General features: G+C 47.0%; 1 protein-coding gene across 2 annotated transcripts in view; it reads right to left on the minus strand.

Annotated features, from left to right (window-relative positions):
- The window catches only part of PRDX2 (peroxiredoxin 2), a 35201-nt gene extending 24873 nt beyond the window's left edge, over positions 1 to 10328 (minus strand). The window contains exons 1-3 of one of the 2 annotated variants that reach the window (XM_085654473.1): positions 10209 to 10328; positions 6351 to 6456; positions 5280 to 5433 (exon numbers count right to left, since the gene is read on the minus strand). In XM_085654473.1, coding sequence (XP_085510599.1) covers positions 5280 to 5433; positions 6351 to 6453 — 257 coding nt within the window. In that variant the 5' untranslated portion in view covers positions 6454 to 6456; positions 10209 to 10328. Of the gene's footprint in view, positions 1 to 5279; positions 5434 to 6350; positions 6457 to 10111; positions 10167 to 10208 lie in introns of those variants that run through there. The other variant, XM_085654474.1, reaches the window with a different exon arrangement.
- Between the last annotated feature and the right edge of the window lie 10007 nt (positions 10329 to 20335).

Below are 20335 nucleotides of genomic sequence, written 5' to 3' on the forward strand. Positions count from 1 at the left end.
GGCGCTCTTTTTTGGGTCCAGAAGGAGAAATCGCTCTTCTTCCTTGGAGAGATGTGGCAGAACGTAAAAAGTAGACAGGATGAGGACTGGCCTACATGAAAGGGAGTGACCACTTTTGGCAGAAAAAAATCTCTAGTTCGAAGAATGAGCTTGTCTGGGTAGATGCACAGGTCTTGCTGCTTAGATGACACCGGAAGGTTCCACCCTCCAGGCAGATGTTATCCCCACGAGGAAGATTATCTTGATAGTAAAGAGCCTGGGCGAGCAATTGTGCAATGGCTCAAAGGGAGAGTACAAGTCAAGACCAGATAATGTCCCACTGAAGCATGACGAAGGGTGAAGGTGGAAATGTGTTGCAAACATTTCAAGAGTCTATTTACAACAGGGGATCTGAAGGGGGGAGGCTGATCTGGCAACCACAAAAAGGCTGATATGGAAGAAAAGAAACCCCATTAGGGTGCCCAGAGCAGAGCCCTGATGGGCAAGAGAAAAGAGACGGTTCTGAGAGAGGGGTGCAGAAAGAGGGTCAACCTGTTTCTCTACAGACCATGCCACAAACTTTGCCGGAAGGCAGGCGCATACAATGTTGCTGGTGGGACACCTGGCTTCCAAGATAACAGTGCAGACTTCAGGCGGAAGGTTGAAATCTGTCAACTTGTCGCCCAAACTTCACGCATAAAAGGCATAGCATTGACTGGTTTGGGCGGAGAACCCTATCCTACTGCTGTAACAGAAGATCCTCACGAAGAACTAGCCTTATCAAAGGACCGATGGCATAGTGCTCAACGGCTCGGGATAATAAAACTCTTCAAGCCCAGTACAAAGCCACAAGCATAACTTAAGCCCAGTCTTTCCTGACCTTGAGAACTCTGGTCAGGAGTGGTATGGGCAGAAAAGCGTAAAAGAGGTCTGAGCAACACTCGAGACAAAAAGAGTCTCCGAGCGAGAGCCTGCTTGGAAACTCCAGTGCACAGAACTGCTGACATTAAGCGTTCTCTGCCATGGCAAACAGATCTAACCAAGGTTCTCCTCACTGCTGACAGATCTTGGATCAAGATGGAGACTATTTGTGATCTGCTAGGCATCTTCGGCTGAGTTAGTCTGCCCTGGTGTTAAAGAGAGCCCACCAGGTGTTGAACCACCAGGGTTATGCCCCGACGTTCCATGTATGTCCAGATACACAGGGCCTCTTGAACAGTATACACGGAGCTCTTGAACAGTGGGTCCACGAGCCCACCCGGCACCATTTGCTGCAGTACCACGTGGTGGTGGTGTTCGTTAACACCCGAAATAGCCTTCCCTTGATGGAGGGTAGAAAGGATTTCAATGCCAGCTGAATCTCCTGGATCTTCAGTAGGTTTATGTGGAGTCTAGATTCAGCCAGAGACTCAAGTCCTCTGATCTCCACCTCTTCCAGATAGCCACTTCATTCCAGGAGTGAAGCATCTGTCACCACTGTCAGATCTGGTTGGGGAAGGGAGAGGGGTCTGCAGATGACCCAATCGCGGTTCATTAGCCATCAATGCAGAACTTTTGCAATTCCCTTTGAGATCTGGACCATGTTGGAAAGAGACACCACCCCCCCCCCCCATGATGCACCCACTGAAACTTAAAATAAGACTTTAGAGCCTGCATATGCGGGTGGGCATGAGTCACAAGTAGGATGCAGATCATAAGGTCCAGCAGCCTCTGAGTCAGTCACCCTGAAATCCAGGATAGTGCCTGAAACATCATCCTAGCCTGAATATCCTTGTCTTGTCGTTCGGGAGGACAGGCCTGAAAATGCACTGACCTGAACACTTCTGATGAAAGGAAGCATCTGAAATTGTTTGGTGACTTCTGTACATTGATAGTACGTCCCAGCAAATGCAGGAGGTCCGCCAAAGTCTGGAGGTGGGAGACTACTGCCTGGAAAGAGCTTGTCTTCAACAGCCAGTTGTTAAGATAGGGGAAGACTGGCACCCCTGATCTCCGCAGATGAGCTGCAACCACCAACATCATCTTGGTGAACACGTAAGGGGTGCTGGTTTGGCCCAAAGGGAGAACAGACAACTGAAATTGCTTGTGGCCCACTGAACTGCAAATGACGCCTTTGGGCAGGCAGGACGGGAATGTGGAAGTATGTGTCCTGCAAGTCCAGCACTACCATCCAGTCTGATGGGTCCATGACAGAGCTCGAGTGAGTATCAGCATTTTGAACTTCGAGGAAGAACTTGAGAGGTTGCAGGTCTAGGATAGGACAATGGCCTACATCCTACTTGGGCACCAGGAAGTAGCAGGAATAGCCATGACCAAATTCTGGCACCAGCACCCTCTCTAAAGCTCCCTTGGCCAAGAGAGCTGTCACTTCCTGGTAGAGCAATCACATCTGTTCCAACATCAGCCTGACACAAATGGGTGGCATGGGTGGAGGGGCAGTCACATAGGAGAGGAATTAGTCCCGCTGGATAATCTTAAGAATCCAGGTGACTGATGTTCTAGACCTCCAGTGGAGCAGGTGATGGCATATCCTGCCTTCTACTGAGTGCCCACGATGAGGAGGGCAAACTAAAGGGGTTCGGAGGCTGCCGGGGAATGATGCACTGGCCTGACCTGTGGTTGCCCAACCCAGAGCATCTGCAGGTATAACATCCTCTGCCACACAGAGACTTGGAAGCCTGCATTCTGTGGTGGCTGGAAGCCCCTTCCATGGCCACAAAAGGAGCAGAAGGGTTAGCGAAAGCCCATTGAGAGACTCAAGCCCTTGGCCATAACTCAACTATCCTAAAAGCGATCTGGCACAGAGTTTGCCTCGTCTCAGAAGAGACTAGAGCCACCTAAAGGCACGTCCATAAGCGAGGCTTTGACATCCCAGAAACGCCAGTTCTCATCCAGGCGTGGTGCTGCAAGGCCACTGAATAAACCGCTCTACCCAGCCAGGTAGTTGTGTCCATCCCACATCGATTTGTGAACTTCACTGCATCTCTCCAGTCAGACATAGCTTGGGAGAGTATGGCCGGGGCCTCCTCAGACCATGGGCAGCATCTGTGGAACCAAATCTCACAGGGCATGGATGTAACAGCCCAAAAGGCACATGAAGTCCACAGACCGCATTGCCAGGCTGGTGGAAGAAAGCATTTTCTTCCCTAAGGTGTCCAGCTTTTTGGATTCCCAATCTGGTGGGGAGGTATGGAATGTTCCAGGGTTTACATGGGAGATGGAGGCTTGGGTCACCAAATTCTCCAAAGTAGGGTGTTGGGTAAGGAAGCTGGAGTCCCATGGGGCAGGCCGGTGGGCAATCGTCCTGTTCACAGCAGGACATCATTGAGGGCTTCATTAAATAACAGAAGTGGTTCTATGGGGGAGGGTGGGGGGCTCTCCCGGCTGGAGCATCTCTGCCAAGACATTAGTCCTGCTTGCCACTGGGGGTAGGCTAAAGTTCAGGACCTTGGCCGCACTAATCACCATAGCAAAGGAAGCTCCTCACCGATAGCCACGGTTGGCGGAGAGAATTTGCCACTATCAGGAGATGTGTCCAGTCCACTGGCATCCACCAAATACTCACATCAGTCCCTGTTGGGGGTCTAAGGACTGGTATTCTTCAGGGTCCCGCAACCCCTTCCAATCCTTCCAGAGTTCCAGCCCATTAGAATAGGATTTGGGCTCCATCTTGGAAGGCATGGCTCCAGTCAGTGCTGGAGTATGGCGAACCCCTTCACCTCCCTGTTGGGAGCCAGGGATGAGAATGGAGGCACCACCGCAGGGGGTGTCGGCAGCACTAGGAGCATCAGGACCGGTGCCAGGGAATGTTGAGGTGGTACAACCAGCACTGTTTCGGGTCCATCAATGGATCTAAGGGGCCCGACTGAAGCCGGGGGAAAAACGCCGGCTGAGAACCAGTGCAGACCTCCTCCTGAACTTGTGACATCTGAGCGTGTGCGCTAGAAATAACAGGCAGCCCAAATATGGGGTGCATGGCCTCAACTCTCAAAGTTGGGCGGGGGTCGCTTCGGCTCCCTGAAACTTAAGGGGCCCCGAGCCGGCTCAGGAGCAGGCTCAACCATGAACCCAGGCCTCATGACGCTCCCTCGTTTCAGACGACTTCCACAGATGAGGCAAAGACAAAGAGCTCTTCGACTTCTTACTCTTCTTGCGCTTGTAGGACTCGAAGAGGACTTGCAGTGCAATGAGGATCTTGGGCTCCTCGACCGATCCCTTCCTCTCAACTGGAATAGATACAGTCGCTGCATCACATGGGTGGCAAGGAGCGTTCCTTCAAAGCCTTGGGGTTCATGGCGCACCAGTCGATGCAGGTCTTCGTGTCGTGGTTGCGCTGAAGGCACCAGAGGCAAATAAGGCGCAGGTTTGTCACGGACATGTGCCGGTGACAGGAGCTTCAGGGCTCAAAACCAGTGTTCAACGTAGCCGAAAAAGGACAGTCAAAAATTGACTGGGGTTAGCTTTCTCGAGATCTTTTCTGACTGGTGCACAAAGAACTTACATCAGCGTGCTGGGGTGGCACAAATATAAGGCCCTGCACACGACACTTCCTGTGCAAACAACGTTGGCGACCAATGCAGATTCGAATTACGCCACCTACTAGTGCGCAGGGGTACTGCTCACAAACAATATCCGGATTTAGTCTGAAGCCTTGGTACAGGAATCTGCAGATAGAAGTCTATCAGATATTCTTCATTCAGTTTGAAAATCATGGGTTTATTGGGAGACATGAACCTAGCATCCTGGGGGATACAGCTCAAAAGTTAAAAAATGTGGTAAACAAATGACAGAGGGAGCTCTCTGGATCTGCGCTGTTGGTGCAGGAAGAAAGGAAGTCATGTCACCATGCCGGGGTGGCACTTATATGGGCACTGACATCACTTCTGATGCAGAGTCCACTGATGCCACCTACCTTCGTGCAGAGGTATTGCTTAATATCTTCAAGATCCAGTCCGATGCCTGTGGAGTATTACAAGGTGAGGAATCTATGGTTAGAAGTCTATCAGAACTAATGTTTACTAGTTTTAGATAAGCCCTCCCATTTGCTGGAGACATTTATTTAGCTCTTCTACACACTATATGGGGGTAAGAGGGAGGGGTTCAAGGCATCAAACTCCATGCATAAAGCATTCACTGTTATATGTTTCCCAGGCAAAGCCATCTGCACATGTGTGACCACACAATATGTAGGCAGAAGGACCACCCTGCATGCACCCTTATAAACACCAAAAGCACACATTCAAGATGAAAGTCAGAAGAGTGATACTACCACGACAAACTGAAGAGGAACCTGCACCTACCATGCAAGATGGGTGAAATGAGAGTCAACCGAGGCACCAATGATCTCGCAGTTGATCTTGCGAAATTCTTCGGCACGGTCACTGAAGGCTGTGATCTCGGTGGGGCAGACAAAGGTGAAGTCGAGGGGATAGAAGAAGAAAACCACATACTTTCCTGAAAAGTAAAGACAAGTGAAATGACAGCAGAACTACTGACTTACAGTAACCTCAAAGCCCAGAACATCCCAACCAGTCTTGGAGTCCTTTATGTAACATGCAAGGTACTGCAGCCAGGAAATATACTAAGTGTCCAACAGCATGCAGGACCTGAAGCCAAAGGTCGACGTGTGAAGAACATCTTGTGGCCATGCTCTACGGAGGGCAGGGAGTCAGGGCACAAGTGTGGTAGATGGAAAGACAGCGCAACAGGAGCTGCTGCACAGCCGGGACAGCGATACCCATTAAAGTACGCTTAGTCTCTACAATTACACAGTGCCTACTAAATTCATCTCAGAACACTTCGGTGACTACAGATTGGGTTAATGTCTAGGCACCCTAAAAGCAGGCCCTCATTATCTTGAGCATACAGTACTGTGCTGCAGTGTCATCCTGCAAATCTATACAATCTTATCCCAACAAAAATACAGACAAAATGATAGTGTGCATTAACAGTTTTTTATAATATGCTGCTTTTTAACAAAAGCACAATGATTCATAGTAGCAGGTAAAACTGCTCAGCGGTTTAAAACCCACTGCGGATGTGCATAACCTACAGGTTAAAAAAATCTGAATGTGTGTATGACATCATAGAGGGTGCGAGCCTGAAGCGCAGTTGCCCAGGCAACTTGTAGATTACAGGTTAGGGCACCCCTTCATACATCACAACTATTACAATGATATACTTGCCAGTACACTGGTAATTTGTGGCATTTTGGAAGTAAACATGCTGCATTTGCAAGGAAAAAGTATATTGGTTTAATATTTTTTTAAGGCAGTAGTGAATGAGGCTAGAAGAAAACTATGCAGATTCATTTGTACCATGGCGTATTCCTAACACATGCAAACTAAAATTGGACCCTCCATTCCAAGTACCTCTGTAATTAGACAATTTGATTTCCTTAAACTCGCCGTTCACCACTGCCGTGGCTTGGAATTCCGGAGCCGGCTTTCCGATGCATGCGTTGCCAGATGCCATTTTCTGTTAGAAAAAAAACGAGACAGAACCCCCTGAGGGGGTTAGCAACTCTTACAAGGTTGGGTTCCCAAGAAGTCATTCAGTGGCAACGCAGATGTGTCACTCGCATACTCTTCTTAGCTTGGTTAGGAGGGCACAGAGTGCTGGCACACGGCCTACACTATTACAGCAATCCACTTAGCCATGTGCATTGCCTTCCCCCCAAGTAAAAGTATCACCGCCGAGACCTCAACTCCTGACAATGGAACCGCAGCGCCCAATTCACAAGGGTGCACCCTAGAATAGGTGGAAGTGCACCACAATGCTGCAGCCTGCAGTAATCTGCATTGTGTCCCTGCTGTGTCTGGAACTCAAAGCCTGGACACAAGTAAGATGCGGCACTGACAACTAAAAAATAGAATGCTTGCACTCGAAAATTAAACTGAGCAATTTAGGGTCACCTCCACCATCTACTATTGGTACTTTTCTACCTACCCAATTAGTGCCCGCTGGTGGGTCTAGCATGGACTCAGGCGACACTGGTGGGCCCAGAAATGTTTGAATATGGAATTTAAAAGTAATTTCTGTAATTCTCCAGGTCGAGCATCTTGCAATGTTTTGCTTTCCAGGACAGACACCTCTGATTCCCAAACCAAAGGAATGCGAAACAATACTACACAGCTCTGGCTAAGCCTCGCAAAGCAGCCCCATACCTCATACTAAGCTGGTGGCTCCGTTGTGCTCCGGGCTTGTTTCTCACTTTTGAAGTGTGCCTACACATCACAGCCCTCCACAGACTGCCGCATGCTTGAAATGCTATATTATTATCCCTTGAAGTGGTGTGCACAGATCGGAAGCTGTCCGCCAGGCCGCTTTCACCAGAAATCCCCTTCACATGAGCAGCATTGCTTCTGAGCCCCCGGGCCTCAGTCACCTGCTCCGGCTTATAGTCACGCATTCCCACGATCCCCTGCGGATTAGAAGTGAAGCCCTGATCTACCTGCAGACTCTGCATAGACATGCAGGCCGGGACCCAACTGGAAAATGTGCTCTGAGACTGCCACCCACTTTGAGATGGAACCATTCCTCGGTGTGCTTCCGCTGAGGCACCTTAAAGGAGTAAACCCTGTTCAGACCCCGGTTTCCATCATCAGTTTGGAGGCACTGCACAGAAACAAAATATGTAAACCTCCCAGAACGAGACATCCCATTGGTCAGATCCGGTGCTTTTCCACAGGTGCGGATGGAAATGGGAAAAGCAGGCCATCATGACTGACCTGCACTCAGTCACTGCCCATGCACGATCAGTTTCATGAGACATACCCTTCACTCTCCAAGATCCCTGGCCAATTCCTCACACAATTACCTATAAACACTAATAAACTAGCCTGAAATAAATTAAGCATATTTTTGGGACAATACATTGGCGAGAGCGCTAGAAACTCTCTAGGTCCACACTAAAAACAGCCTGACAAGGAAATGAAGGACAAGAAATGTTGAGGTAGTAAGAGATATGAAGTACGTGCATTCCATCTACAAAGACCTGCACACCCTAAAATGCAGTAATGAGCAGTGAAAAACTGAGCACCTCATCAAGTCAACGCAACAAGTTTTAAACACCAAAAGGAAAAAAAACAAGTGAATAGATTAGGGCACGTGCCTCATCTGTTACCATGATTTGGACTTTCTGCAAATTAGTGAAATCTCCCCAAAAGACAACGGAACAGCGGCATATGAACACCCTCCCCACCTGAAGACACTAACCACAACAAACCTTAAAAGCCAACCATATAAAAGTCATTTTCTCCATGCAGTGCTTTATTTTCACAATGGGAGCAAAACAGACTTAATTTGCACCTTCCTCCAGTACAGTGGGACTTATACAAAAAATAATCGTTAAGCGTCAACGTCCAACAATCAGTTACTACAGCAGAGTTTAAACAGCATCATTGGCACGTGAACACCTTGTGGCAAAGGCGGCCATGGTCTTTGTTTTACAGTGGCTTAATAACTTCCCCTGCAAATCTTCCACTTGAAGATTCATTTTTGGTTGAAACAAGACTGACCACGTATAGATGCCTCAACTTTAACAAGTGACCCATCTGTTTCAACACTCTTAAATTCAATAGGTCAACCCCCAACTACACTGGGTGGAAAGCTTCGCCACACTAAATTGTATAAAATCGTTCTAAAATTGATCCAAGTGTCAACTACTTGATAGCATTCAAAACAGGGTATCACACAGTAACCAGTAAACCCTAGGGGCAAGGGATCAGACTACGACTTGCGCAAGTCCAACTCCACGGATGAGTAAGGGCTTCCACTGGCCTCAGTTCTTTCAGAAGGCTGTCTGGGCGCCGAAGATAGTTCAGAAGAGAGCCTGTGAAACAGTGGACTTCAGCAATTTACAGGCGGGTGCGGTGGTCGCTGTCCACCTCTGCGCTGGGAGAGGGCGGCGTCACTCCTACCACAGCCAAGATAATGTATTATCAGACAAGTGCAGGCCTCCATGGGTGGCACCCAGACGGGGGCGCAACAGATCTCATTCAAAACTAATTTCGAGTGCGCCATGCCCCTCCGAGCATGGTGCTCGGAGCCACAGTCGGGCCAGAGTGTACTTTTATTCGCAAGCTCATCGCATGCCATCTACGAGTTGAGTTCCAGCTTCAAGTACAACAGACTAGAAGTAACATCCTGGAGCTCAGTCTGCGGTTCATGGGCCGTACAGTCCAACACGCTATCTGAGGAAGTGGGCTACACTCAGCGAGTGAAACAAGCCACAGTGCATTTCATCGAGGAAGACCACTAAGATACATTCGCTGAGGAGGTAACAAGTAGTATGTAGCGGTTTATCAAGTTATTTAAAATAAAAACGAATACAAAACTGCTCCTGTTGACTAAAAGGCTGAATGGACCCTGCACGGTTACCAACCACGGCACAACTCAACCACCAATTAAACCCAACACCAATCACTTCTACTATTCACCCTTCATACGCCATTTAGGCAAACTGCTGCACTCATTTACACTTCACAATGTCCCTGGTTTGAAGAGTCTGGCAAGCATTTATTTTCCTTATCAAAAGACAATAGCAATGATTGGGGACGAACTTTCTTTTTACTCATAGAACCTTCTCACGCGCTTCATTTCCAACTTACATCAATCCCTCACTAAAAAAAACTCGCTCTACATCAATAACCAAAGCCCTACGCCCATCCGTTCGGTGCCTTTACAAACCAGAACTACCCATGCTACACTCGCCTATACAAGCACTAATCCTCCAAGCTACCGCTGCCACACTGACTCCAACCCACGCACATCGCCTTTCCAAGTTGCAGACCGTTCACTGCTATCCCGCTATTGTGCCATTCTCGTACACAGTGCCTTCCCCCCACATAAGTTTCCCTTCTGTAACCCATGCAGTCTATCCAGACTGTACTTTCCTCACAAACACTTAATCTGCCCCCTCGTGATTTTTACAACCCCTTTACACACAACCTCTAAAGTATACAGTACATTTTTTCTCTTCCTCGCTCTAAAACGTAGTCATACCTCAGACCTACACAAACACAGCCCACCTACCACGCACTCTCAAACGGATCCCTATCTTCACCGCTTACTCTGCCCACTTCTACCAAGTGAAATACTCCACTATATACAGCAACTACAAGTGGCCAACCTCAACTATATGACCCTTCTTGCACCCATGCCTGTCTCTCGTCCCCTTCACACACCCACCGACAAGGCCGCCCCTCTACGGTACCCCGTGTACCTACCCTCGTGGTCTCCTCAACCCTATCAGACTGCACGCGCTTCGCCCCCTACACTGCAGCTGCCACGCGCGCGCCCGTCCCCCGGTCATTTATAGCCGGTGCAGGGATGCTCGGAGCGCACCATCCTGCAGCGGGGGTGTGAATGTACTGAGTAACAGGGTGAACCATTCACCGAAGGGGGAGTGGAGGGTTAAATATCCTTCGGTAACTAGTGCTAATCCCCCTTGTTGAAGCCGATCTTAAAAAAACACACCGGCAGAAGGAAAACTAGGAGAGGAACACCCCCCCCGCCCTCGGGAGATGGTATCTTCCGTCTCGGGAGTGCAGGTGCATGAACGAGCTGTGCCTTTGCAATAGAACTGTGTGAGGGGGGGTACGAGTTGCGCAGGTTGCAAGTGACGCACGCAGACTTTGGGGTTTCCCCGGAAGAAAGAGAGGGAAAGCAAGTAAGAGAACCAGCATTGACAAAGCCAATAAGTGTCGTATTTGGGACCTTATGAGTATTTAGCCATGCTGCACATTTTCCTGGGTGCTACAACACCTACTGTTATTTTTCGTGCCAATGGTGACGTGACGATGCATGGATATATAAAGACCTCCTCCAAACCACAATCTTTAGTAGTAGCTGCAGACCTTACAAATCAAGTTTGACCCTCCCAGTCACAACTTAGCTAAGAAACGGTATAACAAAGGGTCTGAGGGAATCTGGTAGAGGTGGGTAAGATTCAATCCCACTGAAATGGAAAACCTTGCACTGCCCGAAGGGGCGCATGGCATGCCAGAGGCTTCAGTAACATGTGTTATCACAAGCAGTGTGTATGCCATGTGGATATTGAATGAAAACGAATTAAGGTGCATTTAAATAAATACTGCGTGAATTGAAGCATGAGCGGGTCCTGCTCAGAGCCGCCTGTTATCAAATCTGGAGCACATTCACATCTCAGCCCAGCGCTTGCAAAGGTAAACAGCGACCACCGAAAGACGTGCTACACCCAGGAAACTTCCCGGAACGCATGTAATAGTCTCTGACCAAGACACCTGTTGGGTGCAAGGGCTTATCAGCCTGCCCTGTAAAAGAATAGCTCTATGGGATAACATGCCCATGACCGGGGAGTGTGAGTGAGACATGCTTTTTTTTTGTGTGTGTGGGGGGGGGGGTGTTCTTTGAGGAGGAAAAAACTCTTTTCAGTTCCACTAGCAGACCCCATACCACAATTTTCATGTATTGAAGTAACCAGTGTCCGAGATGTGTGCTCTGTGGGTAAACACCTCATTGCTGTGTGTCACGTTACTTATTGCAACTGGGGACGTGTAAGAAGCTGGGTAGTAAAACACACACCGGCCACTGACAGGTTTGCATTTGAAGTGCAGGCTCATCACGGAGAGCTCTCTCTTAGCCCCGCTTCATATCGGAGAGCAGCGTCTCAGCCAGACAAAAATAGTCGCATGCTGAGCTGAGTTTAGGTTGTGAGATGCGAGGTCGCTGCTCAGCGCACACTAGCTTTTTTTTAAGGGCATGGAAGTGGAAGGGGCAGTTAACAGAGAGCAACGTAGGGGAGGAACGTGCTTAAGCAATTTAGCAAAATAACAAAAGGATATGGCATAACACACAGAGCTGCTGACTTGGGACATGGGGAACAGGATTCGAGTTGCAGCACCAGCTCTCCGGTGTCTACCATAAAAAAAGTAAACAATGGTGATTTGAAACAAAATATATAACTCAACAAAATTACAAACTCCTAAATGCTGGTCCGGAACATGGTTGAACTCCCTTAGAATGAAGTTTACAGGATCGGGTGAACACTATAGGAAGAAAAGCCCACATTAAAAAAAAAAGCACGCCAAATGAAGGGGCCGTGAACATTTCATCAAGTTGGCACAAAGTAAACAAAACACGAACACTTAGCATGTGCAGAGGCAGGCTAACAAAAAAAAATTAGTTTAGTTTTCTCAAAGTATCCTAAATAACATGAAGAGTAAGAGCACATGTAACAGGGGCAATCCTCATGGGAGAATCCATAAGTCCAAAATGAGGGACTACTAAGCGTATTCACCAAACAAACGCCTGCATTTACAAAGGACAGTACGAGGATCAGATACAGCATATCTCAAAGAGAAAGCGCGCATGCGCTGCTCAGGCAAGACCTAAAAATGCAAGGCAGGAAAACATTGTGCCAGCAAACTCTCCCTCAAGACGCTGTGCAAGACTCAGATTAAATACCAACAGCAGCTTCCATCAGAGAGTGCTCAGAATATGGTAGAAATGTGGAGTAGATGTTTTAATGAAAATGCATAACTATATTAACACAGTTTGGTTAATATATTGAATTTGAAATATTCTGTTGTGAAGTTATGTTTATTTTAACACTGATGACGTATGCCTCGAATTCAAAATGGGTTTTGCAGTTTGTTGGCGTCTTAGTCTTGCACACATTTATCTCTCTGTCCTTTATACACGGTGCATCCAGCATAGTAGTGATGTTTTGTAGGCAATGCTTTGAACACAATGTCATTCCCCATGTACAACATGATGCTTAGTTTTCATGCTTCATTTTTGTGCTGTGTTAGAAAAGCAAATGCTTTTCCAAGGTCTCATCTTTTAGGTCCACAGTGTGATTCTCATGAGAACTCAATCTTGATTTTCAGCAGAATTTGACTCTTTCCTGTTGAATTGCCTTTAATTTTTCAATAAACCTTCATGATTTCCATCATAGTACTTGCCAATCCTTATCGTGAAGCCTAATGTGCTTCATATTTTATTCTGAAATGTCATTTGATATTGAAATTACATGTTGACCATGTGCAGTTTTGGAGCAACAAAAGTCTTGGGGGATTTACACTGCTCTTGGTTCATCAGTGGAAACGTACCTCAATCCTTCCACTTAAAAAAAAAATACAACCTGAACAGCACTGAACCCTCCTATTACCGCCCTATCGCAAGACTCCCTTTCGCTGCCAAATGTATAGAGAAATTAATGAACAAACAAATCACAGAACACATTGAAACAAATTAATTGCTAGATGAAACACAACATGGCTTCAGGAAGTATCATAGTACTGAATCTGCCCTAATCATAGCAACTGAGGAGATCCGTGAAATTCTTGATGGAGGTGGGTCGGCGGCGTTGGTGCTGCTTGACCTCTCGGCAGCCTTTGATACGGTCAGCCATGAGATTTTGGCTGACCGTCTCCATGGGGCGGGAGTAAAAGGCACAGCATTAGATCTTTTAAAATAATTTTTAACAGATCGACAGCAAAATGTGGCAATGGGGACGGCTACCTCTAAGCAGGTTTCCCTACCATGTGGAGTCCCTCAGGGCTCGGCCCTGAGCCTCACACTTTTTAACCTATATGTAGCACCACTAGCCCCGATCATAAGAGGCGGGTTTCTGCCTAGCTTCATATGCCGATGACACGCAAATTGTGGTGTCCCTAACAAATGGAGGAAAGCACCGGGAGAGGCTTTTAGTGCATGTGTGAAGCACGTGAGAGAGTGGATGGATGGAAACCGCCTGAAGCTGAATGCATCAAAAACAGAGATTATTATCTTTGGTAATAAACCCTCCCTCTGGAAACCCGACTGGTGGCCATCAGTATTGGATGTGTTGCCCACACCTTCTACCAAAATAAAGGATCTGGGCATCACCATAGATAAGGAACTTAAATTCAAAGAACAAATTAGCAAAATCACTTCTGTTTCCTTTTTGTTCCATAAGACTAATCAATAAAATAAAAAAAAACACATACCAGGGGAACTCTTGAAAACAGTAACCCTGGCAATGGTTCTCTCACGTATAGACTATTGCAATAGCCTGGATCTTACCCTCAACTCAGGTCTGGCCAACAGGCTCCAGATCGTACAAAATGCGGCAGCTCGTCTCATCTTTAAGATTCCAAAAAATGTTTCAGCAAGAGAAGCTATAAAAAAGCTGCACTGGCTGCCGGTTAGACAGAGATGTAAGTTTAAAGTCCTCTGTCTGGCTTTTAAATCTCTGCACGGTCAGGGACCATTACAGTTTAGGAACAAACTAAAGTGGTATGTCCCTAACAGAACACTACGGTCAGGATTGGCCAGGAATATGGTAGTTACTCCTTTCAAGAAGGCTACCTGGGGAGGTAGAAGCCTCTTCGGGTCAACAGCGCTGCTTTGGAACAAATTACCTATTACCTTAAAAACAGCTTAATCCCTGCTGTGTTTCAGGAAAAGTTTAAAAACTTGGCTATTCACACAGACCACGTGAAATAAATATTTTATTCTTTTGCCTGTTCCCAGCACTAATGTCCCTTCTGTCTTCAATCTCGATAGCGCCAAGACGCCTTCGGGCAGTAGCTGCGCTTTATAAATCCGATTTACAATTACAATTAGTAGCACTTTAGATTAGAGATTAGGGAAAAAGCCCAACATCAGTTTTCTGGTAGCAGAGGATGGTTAAAGAATGGGGCATCTGGATAGGTTCATTGGATTTGGAAATTGAATCCCCAAACAAAATTGGCCCGGATTCCTTGTAGATTTCTGAATTCTAATTGTTCTGTGTGAATTATAGCAGTGTTTCAGGCGCTGATCTGTGAATTGAGAAGGGAAATAGGTAGGGAGATGCAATGTGGTAGGAAATGCCATTGAAAGCAGTGTACTTTACGTTTTGAGCAGTGCATTGTGGGAATTGTTGTTTGGGTTTCGGTGTCATGAGATGTATGCCGGTTGTGAGTGTTTTGGCTGTGCAGCTTTGATTTGTGAGATAGTAGGGACCTTGGTTATTGTGTTTTTGATGCTTCTATCTTATTTTTGATTTACGGTTTTATGATGTCTAGATCATGTTCATGAGGGTGTAATGGCGTATGCATAATCTTAATTCTTCTTTTATTACACTTCACCTTATTGTAATATGCTTTATGGAATTTTTTTTAACATACTGATGGTGCATGCTATGGAATTGTTATGCTTTAACTTGCTGACCCATGGATGCCCACTCGCTATGTGAGTTCTGAATGCTACTGCTAGGCAGTTGCAGACAGAAAGCACAGGATGTGACCGCATCTCTGTGGGCTCCTGCTTTTATACAGTAAACTTCAAAGAAAAGATTCCTCCTTTCTGAGCGGGATCGGCTCACACTAGATCTTACTGGAGTCGGTGTCACCGTGCAAACTGCCCGATCATATTTTAGACGATCGGAGGACCACATCGTGTGCTTCAGCTCACATAGACTGGCTCGCATCCTCTTCTGCATCTCATGCGCGACATATTGCGAGTGCTTGCATTCTTCAAAACTGATGTCACATTCCATTGGCTGTTGTTTGTCACGTGACCACTGATGTCACGACACGACATGTGGCGGCCATCTTAGATTGGCACCTTTGAACTGGAACGGCATAGGATCAGCTGTGTGTGTGGTAGGTCCTATAATTTTACTTTGTACTTCATTTGTTTTCTTTATTCGAGAATTTAAACAATGGCAAATACACAACTGTTAGTACATTTTGCGCCATTCTTAGCTCTTCCTGTGAAACCCCTGGTACCTTGGAAGATATTGGGTTGTTCATTTGAAAACGTCCTCATTGCAACTGATGCTGAGAAATTTGCACCAAACAGAAAGCTTGTACTACTTTTCAGTTATCTCGGCAATGCGGCACAGCACATTTTTGACAATTTGCCACTACTGAATCCTCCCTCTGGAGATGCTGAAGACTGAGATGTTTATACTGAAGCAGTCCAAAGACTGAGTAAAAAATGTACTGTAGGAGAGTGGCATCGACTGCATAGTTGCCCCCAACTTTTTGCTGATGGTTTGACTGTTTTCTGACCCTAGCCAGGCTGTGGCCCTGCTATCCAGGACCCCAGCCTATCTGCTTCCTCTCTAAACTGATGTGAGTACCCTAGGTACATCCCAATTGGATACTGAGGACACCCTATCAGCCCCTTGTAGATGGTACCCTAGGTACCCAGGGCATGGGTCCCTCAGAGGCCTACCAGGGGCTGCAGCACTTATTGTGCCACCCCTGGGACAGCCATACAAACTGACACCACCAGACCACTACTGTAGTCTGGGTAGGGTGGTGCTTGCACCCCTTACAGGGATATAGGTATCCTGTATCCCACTCCATACAACACATATATCCTCATAGGTCCCCCCTAAGGCAGGCCTTGCTAATCCTACAAGGCAGGGTGCTGAGATATGTGTGAGGGGGAACCCCTACCTGAGTAGGGCCCCTCTGCAACCTTCGTAAAACTATTGCTGGGTTGTTTGTAGTGCAGCCATACCATATACTCTTAACCGCATTATAAGTAATCGCGATAGCGTGATAACTTGAGAGTGGCTGCACAGAACCATGTCGTGTTTGGTGTCAAACATATAGGAATCATACCCCCAATCCAACCATGGGAGTGAAGGCATGATTCCCCCCTGCTAGAGGGGCGATATGGTAAAAGCGGCAGATTTTAGACACCAATTTAAAAGTGCACACGTAGTACAAAATGGATGCTACCCGCCACCCACACAACTCTGGCTGCCTGTTGCTGGGCAGAACTCCAGCCACGGCAGCTGGACAATAGGGATCTTGTTGCAGGGAGGTGCTCCCACCTCCCCAGACAGACTATGTGGATTGGAACTGGGTGGGTGCACCATAGGATGTCTTTCAGACTTGCACATAGGCTTCTCCAGTGCCTACTTCTGCATACACCGCCTCAAACCGGTTCAGGGGCATCCTGTCCCCTGCCCACGCGGGAAAACACACAAAGGGGAGAGGGTGTAGCCACCCTTTCCCGCTTGAACTCTCATTGGTGGGTTCTGATCTGGACACTCCCCTAATCTTTGGATAAAGGTGAATACAGGGTCCCCAGAGCCTCAGATTATTCTTGGACTTTACAGACTTGAACTTCGACTTGCTGCCGCACAGCTGAATGAAGAAATCTCCCTTGGGGTAAAGGAGTTACCCCCCTGCTTGGCAGGCACCTGAAACACTGCAAGTGACCCGGTTGGAACTTTGCTGCTCCTACGGACATCGACGACTCTTACCTACCTTGAGGTGGGTTTCCGAGCATCTCAGAGGCCAGTGAGTGTGCACAGCAAAGCTCAGCACCGTGGACCCCGTGGGTGCCGAGATTCCCAATACCCGAGGACACCGGCCACCTCTGGCACAGCACACGAACCCGACGAGTGGGGAAGTTGTGCTTTGGCCCATTATTGAGCCAACCTCTCAGCATCATCTGTGCCAAAGATCGACGCCCTAGCCCGCTCCGGCGACCCGTGGGCGCATCTTTACGCACGCCAAATTGCTGCCTCCCGCGGTCCCTTGTCTCTCGACTGGTGGGCCCTGGCGGAGGTCAATCTTCACTTCCAAGAGTTCCCCTGGTTGGTCCAGGCCTGCTCTTCAGTCTCCTCGCTGGAGACCTCGCTCAGACCTTGTGGGTCTGCACCAGTAGCTGTTTTGTGATTTTTGCGTGGGTTGCGGTTGCCAAGGCTTAGTGGATCCAATCCGCACACTAACACCGCAGCGACCCTCATCCTTCGTGGGACAGTTGCCCTCCAGAAGCTGGCCTTCCTTGAAGCCTCCTGGACCCCATGGCTGAAGATCCAAACTACCCATCTTCCACCTGGAAGCACCCGACATTGAAGGGCTCTTTCTGCTGAGCCCCCTGGTCACTGTGCCGTGACCCAGACTCTGTCCCCTCTGCTTTCAGGTCCTTCTCTTCAAGATCTACATCTTCAATCTTCACGACATCGACGACGCTTCTTGCTAGCAGCAGTTCTTCACGTTTTGCCATTGAAAATCAGCCCGCGACTCGACATCGAAAACGACCTATGCACCCGGCTTCCCTGGGGCAGGTAACAGTGGTACCTCGGTACTCTCGTGGGTGTGGGCCCTTCAAAAGCTTAACTCTAAACTCTTGAACTTGAACTCCTGCTAGAAGTGTTTTTAATCTTGTAAAATTCAACCGCGACATTATCCATAGGCTTTAATAGAGATCCCAACAGTAGCTTATACCACTGCACGCGTCTCCCGTGGGTCCCCTTCCTCACTACCTTGGGTGGTTTCACAAGGGGCCAGCGACCCTAAATGCCCTAGGCATTGTCTGTAGAATTGTCGTGGTTCTTATACCACTTTTTGATATATGGTTTGGTCCCCCCTGGGGCCCTATGATTCCAGTGCTATTTATTGTAACTATCAATGCTTGTTTGAATTGTATCTTTACCTCCAGCCTCATAAAGAGACTAGTGGGATTATTCTTAGAATAAATACATATATTTTCTATATATACCTGTGTGGACTACTCTTTCATTTGGTTATTCAAGAGGGTATCTATGGTAAAACAATAAGCTTAACACTCCTTCAAGACTTAGCCTGAAGGCTGCTCTCCACAGCTACCACTAGGATAGCTTTCTTTAAAGGTTGCTTTTAACCTATCACCATAAGAGTCGAATTGGAGTGGTGCAAGGTGTCCCCTATAACTAGTGGACAGCATATGCCAGGCCAACTTCTCACATGTACGTACATATGATCTTCACAAAATGGTACTAACTGTTGATACTGATGTTGATTCATAAATGAGTCAAACAGTTAAGGATCCATTTTGAGGGGTCATGATTGGTGATTTTTCACTGCACGTAATGACAGATTCTGGTGCTCCTGTTATCATAATCCCAGATGAGCGTTACACACAACATTGGTCTACCAAGGTTCCCCTACAACCAACAGATATTTTAGACACTGCCATGCTGGGCTATTTAATTGAGAACGTGTTATATTTGGGTAGATATGTCAAGACTAAGATATATGTAGCAGTAAAGGGCAAAAATATTGTTGATTGGCAGGATTTAGCACAGATGGGTTTAAAACTCGTTCCAGGTTCAGAGAGCCCTGTACAACTAAATTACATACATGTTGCTCTCATAAGTGATGTATATAATAATGATTTAGAGAAGCTTCTAGGAATTTTTCTGAGGTATTTGATTCTAAAATTGGTAATATCACAAAGTTTGAGCATTTAATTAAGCCTAAATAGAATGCTATTCCCGTAGTACATTAAGGGCCAGATGTACGACGCACCAATTTGTGAGTTGCAAATTGTTTTACATTTGCGACCTGCAATTTCTGACTTGAAAATTGGGATGCACAACAGTGTCTGAGACCCTGTTTGCGATTTCCCAATGGAGTCACAAATTGCATGCCTCATGCATATTAACGAGGCTGTCGCAATTTGCAATCCCATTAGGAATGGCTGGCACTCCAAGGGATGGTGGCCTGCTGGGGTCAGCAGACCACCGTGTCTGGGACTGCTTTTAAATAAAGCAGTTTTTAAAAAAATGCGGCCGGTTTTCCTTAAAGGAAAACGGGATGCATTTAAAAATAAAACTAAAACTTTTCAGCTTAATTTTTTAAGGGCAGGCAGTGGTCCCTGCCAGCCCTTAAAAAATATTTGGAGAGCCACTCACAAAGGGGAAGAGGTCCCCTGGGGACCCCTTCCCGTTTGCGAGTGGTTTACCACCCTTCTGTGAAGGATGGTAAACTGCGACTGTTTTGCGACTGCAATTGCAGTCACAAAACAGTCATACATAGTTTCAGGAGTCGCTATTAAGAAGGGACGCCCTAGGAACGCCCCTTCCTAATAGCGAGTCACTAATCCTATTCTGCAAGTCGCAAATAGATTTGCAATTCGTAAAATAGGATTAGTACATGGGCCACACGTTTTTTGCGGTCGCAAACGGGACTAAAACCCATTTTGCCCTAAGATAATTTCTGGGAATGAGTGACTACTACTTCAGGTTTGTTCTGGGGTAAGCCCAAGTAGTCCAACCCTTTTACAATTTGCTTAAAAAGAGAGCATCATTTAAGTGGGAAGCCATCACTGATACTGCATTTATTGCTACTCATTTGCTAATTTTTGAGGTTTGGTTACCGAATTTTGTCAAAAATACAAGCTCTCGAAATATAAACTTGTTGGTACTTGTTTCCTAAGGTGAGGTTTGTTTTGTGAGGTGCCACATTCATACCATGATAGGGTTTACTAAAGGGCAAGTTGCAAATGTGTTTTGATTCAGGTTAGTGTAGTTAATGCCTTGGTGCGTATGATTAAATGCATTAACCAAAGGTTAGATCTCACTGGATGTAGTCACGGTTAGTGAAATTGGTAGAGC

This window comes from Triturus cristatus, chromosome 4_1 (assembly GCF_964204655.1).
Source record: "Triturus cristatus chromosome 4_1, aTriCri1.1, whole genome shotgun sequence".
In the NCBI taxonomy this organism is placed as follows: Eukaryota; Metazoa; Chordata; class Amphibia; order Caudata; family Salamandridae; genus Triturus; species Triturus cristatus.